At 43.8% G+C, this 14178-nt stretch overlaps 1 protein-coding gene across 1 annotated transcript in view; it reads right to left on the reverse strand.

The window, feature by feature from the left end:
* LOC120997517 (ephrin type-A receptor 3-like) overlaps nucleotides 1-14178 on the reverse strand; it is a 294883-nt gene that overhangs the window by 179323 nt on the left and 101382 nt on the right. The window contains exon 4 of the mRNA XM_040427598.1: nucleotides 6504-6659. Coding sequence (XP_040283532.1) covers nucleotides 6504-6659 — 156 coding nt within the window. The remainder of the gene's footprint in view (nucleotides 1-6503; nucleotides 6660-14178) is intronic.

A 14178-nucleotide genomic window follows, 5' to 3' on the forward strand; every position in this document is an offset into this window, starting at 1 on the left:
AGGCGGGCTAAGATGGTTTTGTACAAAATGCATTGGCCAAGCATCTCACTTTATAAATAAGCATAGCATTAGCACTATAATATTTTTGTGACTGTGGCATTATTGTACTTTATCAGATTTGCAGGGTGCTGCTGCATTGTCTCTTTTTCCTCTAGATCTTTGCCATGGCAGCGTGCACCTGCGCACTGGTAGGTGCTGACTAACCCCCTTTTTTTTCAGATTTACAATGCTGGAGATGTGGTTCTCCAGCGAGTCGTGCGCTCCTGATTAGCCTGTCTGCCCCATAGGCTGATTTTAATTAGTTTCAGTATAAAGCTGTGACCTGCTCTCAGTACATTCATTGGAAGCTGTCAGGTACAAGGAAAGGTATGGACTGGGCTCGGCATGCATGTTGGTACCTGCATCCCTTGTAATGGGGGCCATTATGGCACCAAAAATGGTAAAAGGCAGAGTGGACCCAGCATGCATGTGGATCCAACACTCCCTGAATTTTATGGCGGCCATTATGGAGCATAACAGGTAGTATTTAGTGTTAGGACCCGTCTAACAGAGATCGCCTTGACGTACGGCAGACGGGCTCAGATGGTTTTGTACAAAATGCATTGGCCAAGCATCTCACTTTATAAATAAGCGTAGCATTAGCACTATAATATTTTGTGACTATGGCATTATTGTACTTTATCTGATTTGCAGGGGGCTGCTGAATTCTCTTTTTTCCCCTAGGTCTTTGCCATGGCACCGTGTACCTGCGCACTGGGAGGTGCTGACTAACCCCCTTTTTTTTGCACCTTTAGGGGCCGTCTCTGGACTAAGGGACACTGTAAGGTCATCACAGGGAAAGTTTTTTCCACCCCAGTGTTCCTATGCTGATGTATCTCTGAGTTACCATCCTGGTGTATAGTATAAACAATTCTGGTGTATAGTAAATCAGGTTTCAAATTGACCATCATCAGAATGATGTATTGGGAAACATTAGGCTTATTTTTTAATAAGCTGAATTAAAGTGTGTTTTTAAGGGTCTTATATATTTCTCAGTTATAATTGTAATATGAGACGAAATAGAACTTTAAAAAAAAAATTTGAGCATTTTCTTTGTCAGTATCAATTGTGTATTTTAAGAAGTAGAACAATATTTTTTTCCACTCTATTTCAGAGTTCCATAAATTGCATGAAAGATTTGTTTATGCCACCAAATGGCTCTATAACCTCTAGCAATTATAATTTAAGAAAGTCCTAGAACTCTTCTTCTGCCTTGTTTGACTACACAGCTCTTTAGGTTCTTCCGCTCGTAAAATTAAGTATTGCCGCCATTTTACTCATTATCCCCAGCAGTGGAATCAGTTGGACCACCCTGATATCAGTCTCATGAGACTATCAAAATGGAGTCATCTGCTGCTATTTCAGAGAGAGGAACCCGGTAATAGTCCTCAGGGAGTAAGCTCCCTATCTGTATGGCACAAGAGAGTCATTTCAGGCATGATATATATAGAAAGAGCTGTGCATAAGTAAGAAAGCACAGCTGCTGAGCATTAAAGCCGGGGAACGTACATGCATTTATATCACGTTTAACTTGCTCTTTATGATGCATTGGCGAGTTATTATCAACTTGTATTACCTAACAAAGGGCTAAGCAGATGGAGGAGGCTAAGCTCCATCTGATGGATGGTACCATTAAGTTTCACAAACACTACATGATTAGTACCTTAATATACAATTCCTGACTAGTGTGCCTTTAATATACTGTGTTCAACAACACAAGTATGCCTTCCATTAATACACACTTTATGTAGAGTTACTTTACCACGCTTTACTTGTATATGGCTGCAATATAACACAGAATCCGATAATTGCTTCTGGCTTACAATTAGACCGTATTTCTAAAGTGACTCAGAGGGAGATAAGGCTTTTAACTATAAAGCATTCGATCTGTAGATGATAGTGTTAAAAAATCTTCTAAATTATGAGAAAACTTCAGGGGTAATTTACATTAAGCTGACATTCGAACATTTTCCTTTCTCAAACTGCTCATCTCATAGCAAATAAGTCAACGGTAGATGAAAACTTGGGGTGGTGAGTAGAGATCCACATGCGCATGAAGGCCGACAGTAGACCAAGCAATCATCCAGTGGACTAAAAAGTGGAGAACGTTCTTTGCTAACAGTCATTGACAGATTTTACAGGTTTCCTTTTACCATTAAACAATATGTAAGTGAAGGGAATTTATAGTTAGTTTTGGGAAACCTATCAGGAGCTTCATGGTTTCCAAACCTCAATAGACTCCCTAGTTATATAAACTATGGGGGAGGAATTGTCACGACGGGAAAATTTGAAGTCAGTTTGGTTGAGTCTGTGTTGGAGTACTTTATGCCACATTTATCAATTGTCTCATCTTATTTGATAAATGTGTCTTTTCCTTAGGCCTCTTGCACACGACCGTACGGCTTTTTCAGTATTTTGCGGTACGCAAAAAACAGATCCGCAAAAAATATGGATGACGTCCGTGTGCATTCCGTACTTTGCGGAACGGAACAGCTGGCCCCTAATAGAACAGTCCTATCCTTGTCCATAATGCAGACAATAATAGGCCAAGTTTTTTTTTGCGGACTCATTGAAATGAATGGTTCTGCATACGGTCCGCAAAAAAAGAATGGACGCGGAAAGAAAATACGTTCGTGTGCATGAGCCCTAAGGCTGGGTTCACATCACGTTTTTTTGCATACGTTTAAGGCCTCTTGCACACAAAAGTATATATTAAATTTTTTTCGTTTTTTGCATTCTGTATACGGACCGTATACGAAACCATTCATTTAAATGGATCCGCAAAAAAAGGAAGGTACTCCGTATGCCTTCCATTTCCGTATTTCCGTTCCGTTCAAAGATAGAACATGTCCTATTATTGTCCGCATAACGGACAAGGATACTACTGTTCTATTAGGGGCCAGCTGTTCCATTCCGCAAAAAACGGAATGTACACGGACGTCATCTGTATTATTTTCGGATCCGTTTTTTGCAAACCGCAAAATACAGAAAAAGCCATACGGCCGTGTGCAATAGGCCTAAGGCATACACAAAAATAAACAGATGTCTCCATATCAACATAGAGTTCCATCCTTTTTTTTGCATTCTTTTTTTCCAAAAATATATGTTAAGTATAGGGCAAAAACATGATGGTCATAGAGAGGCATATCAAAAGTTTTGATCGTGGGGGTTTGAGTGCTGAGACCCCCACTAATCACTAGAATGAAAAGCTCCTTCTCCTTGCTGTGGAGGACATAATTGAGATGGGCCCATAGACTTCTACTGAGCCTGTCTTCTGAAGCGAGGAGAGATCACATGCTATGTGAGCACTTCTCTCTCCTCATTCTAGGGATCGATGGGGGGTATCAGAACTCAAACCCCCACTGATCGAAACTTTTGATATGTGTCTATGACATGAAAAGTCAGTGACCTTGTATCTTAATTTTAATGGCGCCCCCCTGTATTGCAATGTGCATGTCCACCTATTGAGCTGGATGAGCATGGCCATACATACTCAGTTCCAGCATAACAGGTAAGGGCTCATGCACACAAACGTATTTTCTTTCCGTGTCCGTTCTGGTTTTTTTGCGGACTGTATGCGGAACCATTCACTTCAATGGGTCCGCAAAAACAACTGAAATGACTCAGTTTGCATTCCGTTTCCGTATATGTCCGCTTGGCCGTTCTGCAAAAAAGTAGTGTAGGTCCTATTATTGGCCGCAAATCACGGTCCGTGGCTCCATTCAAGTCAATGGGTCCACAAAAAATACGGAATGCATGCGGAACACATCCGTATGTCATCCATATTTTGCGGATCCCTGCCCACTTTGCCCATGTGTTTACTGTTTGCAAACATTACAGTACATTACAGTAATGATAACAAACTTCCTGTTTCCGTTTGCGATCCCCAAAAAACAGATCGCATTTGGAAACCATACGGATATGTTTTGTGGCATAATGAAACGGATGCGGCCACAAAACTGAAAAAAAAAAAAAACTCAGCTATGGAACAACGGATCCGTTAAAAACGGACCACAAAACTACAATGGTCGTGTGCATGAGCCCTTAAAGGGAGAAAGCTGCAGCAGAAAGGAGACACCCCCTGAAAAAGGACACATCCTTTGAGAAAGAACATGCCTCCTAAGCTGCCAGCCAGAAGAAAATCTAGCAGAGAAATTGGAGCAATGAATGGGGAGATCTCTGGATCCATGTGAGGTACAGGGCTGGTTCTAGCTTTGTAAGGAACAGATTATCATGTACCATAAAATGTCTGATTTTCATTTTTTATATTAATCATGGCATAACCCCTTTAACATAAAAACTTGATTTAGGCACATGCCCTTGAAAGGGGTTGTCCGGTTCAGAGCTGAACCCAGACATAATCCGTTCTTCACCCCTCCGTCCCCTCTGAGTTGAGCATTGGAGCATTTAATGCTCCGATGCTCCCCTTGCCCTGCGCTGTATCACGCAGGGCAAAGGCTGTTTGTTTACATTTTTACACTGCTAGGCGGAGGTTTCCATCCAGCAGTGAACCCGGTGATGTCACCGACACTAATGGGCGGTCCTTAGTGCTGCCCTAGCCTGTAAAATAGCCTAGGGCAGCGCTGAAGACCGCCCATAAGTGGATAACCCCTTTCAAGGGAATGTGCCTAAATCAAGTTTTTATGTTAAAGGGGTTATGCCATGATTGATATAAAAAATGAAAATCAGACATTTTATGGTACATGATAATCAGTTTCTTACAAAGCTAGAACCAGCAGAGACGCGGTACGTCACCGGATATGAAGAAAAAGCCCTTGCCAGGGCAAGGGAGAGCATCGGAGAAGAAATGCTTCAATGCTCAACTCAGAGGGGCTGCCTGGGTGAAGAAGCTCTAATGTCCGGGTTCAGTTCAATTAAGTGAAGGGATGAGTGGGAAGCAGTAAATTTACAGCTAGTGCCAAGATATTGATGTCCTCTCCTCAGGATAGGTCATCAATATCAGATTGACGGGGGGTCCGACACCTGGCACCCCCGCCAATTAGCTGTTTGAAGGGGTAGCGGAGGCTCATGCTGCTTCTTCTTCAAAATTACATGTGCGCTGTCTGCTTTGCAGTGATGGCAGAGTATAATTACAACTGCTGCCCCATTCAGTTGAATGGGACAAGTAATTGTAATTACAGTACACTGCGCCGCCTCCACAAGCAAGACGAGGCTTTGATAATACTGTGCTCGCGAAAAGCCCTGTAGGACTTTGTATGTGTCCATTTTACTGATATTCATTCAACTAAAAATTACACTAAAATTAGATGACTGACCACCAGAAATCATGGACACTGAATATACCACTGTCCACTGAATACTGGACACTAAGTATACCATCATCCATCAGACCCTAGATCAGGGATATGCAACCTCCGGCAGTACAGCTAGTGTGAAACTACAACTCCCAGCATGCACACTAATCTTCTGAGAACTCCCACAGAATTGAATGAGGCATGCTAGGAGTTGTAGTTTTTCTACATCTGGAGTGCTGGAGGTCGCTGACCACTGCCCTAGACACTAAATACAAGTGGCTCAGTATATAAGATTATATTTACAAGTTAAAAGAATGTTGTAAAACATACTCTTTCTATATATATATATATATATTTATGAATTTATTTTATAGTTTTTAGCCTTTCTTTACATATTTATGAAGTAGCCATCTTGCCTGATTTGCTTTAGCGGTAGCTGCAGAGAATTTGTTTATAGTAGGCTCCCGTAAAACTAATTCAGGAAATAACTAACCTATTATCCATGGGAGTGTTGTGGGCATGCTCTGTGATAAGTGCAGAGGTCACCCTGTAGAGGAGGAAGGGCTGAGATGTATTCATCACCTTCTGTCAATATTGTGAAACTGTTTTATTTTCCTTCATCTTTTTCATTTCTAGTCCATTCCTCTGAAAACTAATGATATAACTGCTGGACCGATAAGGAGTGAGAGGAGTTCTTCATAGTTTTCTGGGAAGGTGGCGGTCCATGGTGATTGCCCAAGACTGTGGTCAACTTGGGCGGATTGTTCAGCCCCAGACGCCATGTGGGTGGAGGTCAGAAGTGGCTATAAAGCTGAAAATGCAAGACTGCACAGTGCTATGGTCTTCACTCCATGAGACTCTGGAGAAGCCTGCCAAAGTCTGCTGGGCAGTAAAGTGGAGCCCCGTTTTCCCGTAAGGTGTCTGATCTTCAGCTTTCCTGCTATTGTCTGCAAGTCCTGAAGCCAGCTCAGTCATGACTACAAGCCTAACCCTGGTGTACACAGCTAAGTTGAAAAATGATGTCTACAACATAGAAAGTCTCAGTCTAGTGCAAGCCCCCAGTGGCCAGTGTAAAATCTGCAACATTTCAGTGATGGTGATAAAAAATGCTTAACATAAAAACTTGAATTAAACAAAAGATAATTTTCTGAATTCATGAATTTATAAAATAATTTTTTTAACAAATTATAAAAAACCAACACAACTCACGAGAACAAGTTGCAGACTTGGGGTCCATCTCCGGCCTGTAGAAGCCTTTTTCACACGTGCATTCAGCAGAGCCGTCCAGAAGGGAGAAGCTGTGAGGCGGGCACAGTGTACAAAGGGCATCCGTCAGCAAAGCCTTGTAGTACCCAGGAAGGCAGGCTGGAAGACAAAAAAGACCACAGGGTGAAATTGTAGACTTAGTTAATATCAACGGAAGACAAGTTGACATGACAGCTCGGAGTCTCTTCCCCGTGCGGTAATCTGGCATTGATAGACACGTTAAGTGCAAGTGAAATGGTCCATGTAAGCATCATTAGAGTCTGATGACGACCCCCTGCGCTTCTTAGAATCCATTCTAAGGGAACAGATGTGTGATATGTTTAATGAACTGCACGAATTACAATGAATACATTTATTGGTTCAATAGAAAGCAACAGGAATTTCTTCTTCTACAAAATGATGAAGACTTTGGCACTGCCAGTAGGCAAGAATGATCTCCTGCAATTGTCCAATCTAAGTAGAAATAGAAGACGAGTGGAAGATAAACATCATATGGCAATCGCTGGCGGCAGGAGGAGCTGGCTTTTTGCTGGAACATTTTGGGTGAAATGAGGTTTCTGGCCTATTAAGTGTTGGATTAGAACATCAGAAAACAGAAGATGTGCATGGATAGATGTTAATCCACTTGATATAAGTGAACATAATTAGTGCCCTCCTTTTGAAGAAGGTTATGGCAGACTGCACAATGCTGGAACGCCTGCTGGCAACATCTGTAATCTTTAATAAACCATGAGTGTTTCTGTACCAAAGATTGCTATATTACAGCCTGATACCTTCTGTCCAGGAGTAAATGAGTTGGCACTGTGTCATAGCCTATAACTCATTATGATTTACATATCTATCTATCTATCTATCTATCTATCTGTCTGTCTGTCTGTCTGTCTGTCTATCTATCTACCTATCTATCTATCTATTATCTATTATCTATCTATCTATCTATCTATCTATCTATCTATCTATCTGTCTATCTAGGCCAACAGCAGGAAAGTTAATTAAAGGAGTTGTCCGACACTCGACACCTCCGCCAATCAGCTGTATGATGAGACGGTGCGTGCTGGGCGCACATGCCATCTACCTTGTCTCTTCCTGTTCACTGCTGCTGTCTATGGCCGTCTCCTCATACAACTGATCTGCGGGGGTGCCGGATGTCGAACCCCTGCTAATCTGATACTGATGACCTATCCTGAGGATAGGTCATGAATAGTAAAAACCCGGAGAACCCCTTTAATTAGAAAAAATATATATTTTCAGATTTTCAATCTCCTGCCACTCCATCCCTGCCATTTCAGTGGTCACTACCTTCCTCTGTTGTCCGCTGAGGCCAGTGATTTGCTGCAGCAGTCCCATGGGTATACATGATGTCATGGCTGCGGGGAAGTAAACAGAGACTATTGGTTACCTCTGGAGCTACAGAACTGGATTAGTAAGGGATTGAACTGATTAGTGATTTTTTTTATTTTTTAATAAAGAGCCTGGGGAGAGCAGTACAAACATACCTTTTGTAGAGCTTTTCTCATCAGGAGTTGTGTGAATATGAAGTTGTATTCTGCCAAATTCTGCTCCTGCAGGTACACTGGAGGCAAAACTTCACTGGGAAGTGCTCTATGCATTGAACTGTTTTACAGTCCCTATCCTCTGCTATGAATTTTGTGGCCTCCTCGTTGGATGCTATAGCTGCCACTCAGAGGAGCGGGAAGGAGCTGTAGAGCACCTCAGTGTAGAGAGCACGTCACAGTGATGGTCCGCCTCCAGGGCATTTGAAGGAGCAGAGTTTGGCAGAATAAAATGTTGTATTCACACTACTCCTGATTTTAAAAAAAGCTCTACAAAAGGTATGTTTGTACTGCTCTCCGTGCTGGCTTCTACCTAGACCCATCAGCAGTTTAGCACAGTTAAAGGGCTCTTTTTAACTTTCCTGCTCTTTGCCAATTTTATTTATTTTTTAATCCCAGAAAACCCTGTTAAATCCTCATGCAAATGGTGTATCAGGGCTCTGTACTACCTTATTGTACTCCATTTAAATCAGACAGAAAAAAAATCATGGCATGTTCCATTAGATTGCATATATATATATATATTTATATATATATATGTGTGTATATATATATATATATATATATATATATATATATTGCTTCTAGACACCCAGCCGACTTTGTAACAGTTTCCCATGTATTGAGAGAACACCATGTACCTGCAGTAATATGCTTCTTTTTACCAGCCTTTACAATGTTGTGTATGTTCCCTGCAATTAAAGGCACTATCACAGATCTCTGATAACTGCGTTGTCTTCTGTAGGTACTCTCCCTGCTGTCAGAAGTATCCCCCTCCCTAAAAGGATTGCACATCTTTTTCCAAGCGCCTACGCACGAATCGTCGTGGAAAGAGTGAACACATCACTTTAATGTCCTATCAGCTCTCACTTTAGGTTCTTTCTTCATCCTAAAATATTGCTCTGTTGAGCTTCATAAATAATTCATAGTCCATTATTTTATTCTTATTATTTCCTTTGGTTTACGTCTCATATTTCTATCAATTATACTTCTAGCTGATAAGCGGATGTAACAGGGCTGGCTTTATCATCGGCTCTTAGAGACAGCATTGCTGACAAATTATGAGTTAGCATGGGTTCACGCGAGGTCCTACGTAAAACCGTAGATGGCACATTGTAATATCAGTGTGAATTGCGCCAAATGACGCACTCAGCTCTGCGGCATCTTTAAAAAAAAATAATAAATAACTGTTTTGCATAGTAGCACGTTGACTTTCTGAATGTACCTTCTGGTTTTGTGCTAGATCAGGCTTTCAAGATAGTCCTTTACAAAATCTTAGAGGTACGTTCTTCTGTTTGTGTCATTGTTGAGATTAGATTTGATGTCATTATTGAGAAGCGGCTCATAGATGATTTGTCCTATATTACAGCCCTGACACATGACTCCTTAGATACAGGGAAACGGCATCAATAATACATTGTCTCCTTCTGCTTCAATTCACTGCAAATCAAGGACATGTTTTTACTGTAGAGACTCTCTGGGCAAAAAGAGGGAACCAGAAAAAGTGGAGAGTGGAGACGTAAATGGTGGAGGGGAAAAGCCGTGTTCAATGGAACATACGGTACATAGGAAGGAATTACCGTGCACGCATAGGAGCTACAGGAAGAAGTAAGAGAGGAATAAGAGTGAGAAAATGACTATATATACTAGTTACACAAGGAACGTTTCAGGTTTCACATCTTATACTGCGATGTTCATGTGTGCACCTTCTATAATGGTTATATATTGCTATATTCTGCTGTTATAGGCAGGGCTTTAATGTGCAGAAATTGCAATATATTGAATTTCCTATCAATGGCGTATACACTGTAACAGCCCTGTAGACACTCCACCTCCTTACAATCTTATTATTCCAATTGCCCCTGACATGATGGGGTCAATAATGTTATATTCGGGAATCCTAATGTATGGGTGGGTGACTGTTACAGTCATCTGCACTGTATTTATAGAAAAACCCATTGATAAGGGTAGGTTCCCCATGCATTTTATGTGTCTGTTTGACATATACGTTATTAAAAATAAATGGCTAAAAAAATGCAGCAAACCACTTTTTTGTCTGGTAAAAAATACGTATACTTTGTTTTTACAATGGAAAAAGTATACTTTTTTTTTTTTACAATGGAAACCTATGGTGAACGCATGCCACAGTATGGCATCTGTCTGAGGCATCTGTTTAACGTATACTTTTTTTGTATACGTTAAATGGATGGGAAAAATGCAATGTGAACCAACCCATACACTTACTTGATATTTTCTGCTCATACTGTAGGTCGAAATGCATTGGACAAGGCCCAGCACTGCCCCACAGAGTGGCAGCAGATGATTCTCCAGGGGGCCCAGGCTCTGACAGATAGCTCAGTTTGGCCCTGGAAACGATCACTTGCCACTAGGGACTGTTTGTTATAAGGTGTTTCTAGGATAACCTGTTAGAACATACAGTGGCATTACACATTAGCCTGATGTCAGCCCGGTGACTTGCCTTGATGGCTAATGTCAGGGAAAAGAAAGGATAAGGCTGTTTGATTTCAACATGTGTAGTATACGGGAGTTGTAATACCCGTTACTACCAAAGGTCACTTGGTGTGCTGTCGTCCCTCCTAATTATGGGAAGTTGCTTTATGTCAGTTTTATAAAATGTAATGTAATGTGTGTATTTTCCTGTCACTGAAACTTGCACTTACAGGCCTGCTAGGGGTGTCATTCCTACTTCTAGTCCATAGAGGGAGCTAGGGAGCCCTAGTTTATATAAGGCCAGACCAGGAAGTGCAGGGGAGACGGAGTCTAGTGTCTGTAACCTACAGATGGAGATTAGATAATGTCTGAGACCAGTCCAGGCCTGAAGCCTGCTGTTCAGGAGAAGATTCCCTCCTGAATCCCTACATGCAGAAGCAGGAATACCTTAGCCTGAGGAACCATTCAGAAGCTAGGAGAGACTGAGGCAAATATCAGAGGAGCCAGAGGTATTGAGGAAACAGAGGAGGTACTTATGAAAGCCATAATCAAGGATATAAAGCCAGACTTAGGTTAATGGGCCTTGGTGAAGAATTGCTACATTCCAGGATCAGACAGAGTTAGAGTGCAAGCTCCTTTGCTGCAAATCCTGTGTTCAACACTCTGTAATTACCCTGCTGTACTGAATTGCCTGCATCGACCGAATTGCAAAATCGACTGTATGCTGAGGAACTGCGTTTCCAATATTGTCTCTGCCTGCAAACTACTAAAGTTGAAGTTCTGTTTTAACACCACGTTTCCTCAAATTATTCCTGCATCCGCAAACGGCGTGCCACCGTTTACTTGGCACTGGCGTCACGAACTATTTCTACCTATACCTGCCCTTGCAGAGAGTCAGCTGTACCAGGTTAGTGTATATTGCACTACATCACCCAGAAACACCTATTGCACACAACTTGAGTACGCTGCACTTCTCTTTTGGCGTCACGAACAGGATACGCACGCTTTCTAGTGCAAGAAGCGTGAACTTTGTGCCTTATACCGTTGCCCTGTGACCAAAGTGACAATTTTCCTGTTTTATTCAAGTGGACTTTGTGGATTAAAAATCATACCCAAAGTGTGTCAAAAACTTCTAAAAAGCGCTGTACAGTATTGCGCTGCACAGAGGAAGAAAATCGCCGCATTGGAGTGTGGTTTTGTGGACTTTAAACATTCCTGCTTGCCGTCAGTGAATAGACAGCGTTTGTACCTAAAGATGGCCGCTGGGCTTGCTGAATTTACTGCTGCGTCACCTTCATCCCGAAAAGGCGGGAAAAATTGGCGCCCTTTCTGAGGAAAAAGCGGGAAGAAGGTCAAGGGCAGGCGCCACGGCTTATCTGGACATTTGCATGTCTGCCAGCATGGACACCGCCCTCCATCTACTGGAATACCTGGGGGGCGGCCTCCCAGTGCAGTGGGAGGAGCTGGCTACTCTAATTGACGCGACCCTATCGCTCTCCTCAGAAGGATCGAGCATGTTGGATTGTGAACAGAGCGTTGCTGCAGCGTCCACACCTGTAATTGAGAAAATGACCGACACCGGTGTAGAGCCAGAGGAGGCTCCACCGGCCTACGCTCCGGGACCGGAGCAACCCGCCTGCCGCACCAGGGAGAAAGAACCCGAGCCCTACTATGGCTCATGGAGGGACTTTTTTCAGCCAACGTTCCAATGGTCTTCCCTGATGGCGGAGATTCGGGAGGCCGCTATCAAGCGAAATACCCAGACAAAGATCGTGTATGAGGAGCTAACTAAGACCATACATGAAAGACATACGCACACCCAACCCCGCCTGGAGAGGAGAAAGGGAGTGGTGCTGTCGTTTGACAAATCCCGTGGCTACGGGTTTATTCAGGACTATCTTACTGGCAGAGACCTCTATGTCAATCGAAGGTCTGTCAAGAGAGACTACCTCCCTTCGTACCAGCACAGCCTCCGCGAGGGAGAGGAAGTGGAGTACACCCCTGCCGAGAGCCTACGAGGCCCCTATGCGACTGCTGTGACCCGTCCGAAGCGAGGACCTGAGGATTGGGAGGCAGAAGAAGGAGAAGACTACTCTGGCTGCGAGCGAGAACCGGAACGCTCTCCAGAGCCGGCCCATCACGCCTTTCAGGAGCGGAGCTCCTTCATCGGGCCGAACGTCTTCTGGCAGCCAACCGTGTTGGAGAAATGGGTGAGCCCCTACCCTTCCCCCGAGCTGCCACGTCGGGAGAAGACACTATCTGAGCTGGAGCAGCAAAGAGGATTGAGTGCTACCTTCCAGAACATCCGGATGGGACGGAGACCAGAGGCAAGTCCAGAACCTGAAGAGGCCGAGTCTGCATCAGCGGTGACTGTACCTGCGCCGGCGGAGCCAGCAGAGAACAGCGACTCCGACACCGAGAGTATCGGTGAGCAGATCGTCCGGCTGGAGGAGAAGTTGCGGGAGTTGCGTAAGACCTACACCGCCCGGATCCAGACGCCGCCGAGGAAGGATGAGGTAAGGGTGCCTGTCACCACCCGCCGACCGCCTTCTGTTGTCACCGCTCCGTCAGTGCCCCAGACCGGACCCGCGATTGCCGTGAATTGCTGCACCCAGAGCACCGGACCGCTTGCTGCGGCGGTACCAAGTATGTCACACCCTGCAGTGATTATGCCAGGGCCGGCACGGCCCACCAGAGGGTTCACCCCTAGGCCTATGGGGCCAATACCTATTAGGGGCCCCTTTACCCTGCAGCTGCCCCCTGATACTGTTATGTGGGCCCATCCTCCTGTAGAGGAATATTACAGAAGATACCTCCCTGCAGAGCCAAGTAGCTACAATATGCCACTGTGATCAGCCTGCTAGGCCCTTGATTTATTTCTTCAGAAGGTGATGTTAACCCTTCCAGGACAGGAGTCCTATGTTGCTGGTCCTTTGTTGCAGCTGCCAGTTTGTCCACGGCTCAGTGGTAGGTGTTGACCACTGAAATCACAAAGTCAGCAAGGCCACGTTTGTTTCCAGGACCTCCTGCCTGCTTTTGTTACTCCACACCAAGTTGTGCCTGTTCCTTTGTTGCACCTTTTACCCTTCACCCCCTTTTCAGGTTGATCAGGGGTATTACAGCACTTGTCTTTGCTGTCCATTTTATTGTGCAACCAGTTACCAAGGAACCGTGCCCGGAGACAGACTCAAAAGTACCTGAGCCTCTGAGATTCTTATTCTTTTAAAAGTATTGTGCCCAGAGATGGACTCCACCGCATGAGAGCCTCTGTGATTTAATGAGAAATAACCTGGGTACGGACTCATGTTTGTTATTTGAGCCTCCAAGAACTTTTATACCGTTTTCTACTGTTTTATCATGGACTTATTCATTGTCATGGACTATCCTGGTTATAATGTTACGCTGTGCCAGGTCAGCGCCCCCGTTCCATTCACTATCCTGAGAGAAGAGAACGACGCCCCTTGTCACTACCCTTCACTTTTGCCAATTGGACCTGATGTAAATGTAAATGCAGATGAATTACATGTATGTATGCCTGCATGTCTCTCTTTTCTATTTCAGGTAGAGATTCCAGTTGGGAGACCCATGATGGAGTACGAGGTCGTACTCAGCTT

This window comes from Bufo bufo, chromosome 4 (assembly GCF_905171765.1).
Source record: "Bufo bufo chromosome 4, aBufBuf1.1, whole genome shotgun sequence".
NCBI lineage: Eukaryota > Metazoa > Chordata > Amphibia > Anura > Bufonidae > Bufo > Bufo bufo.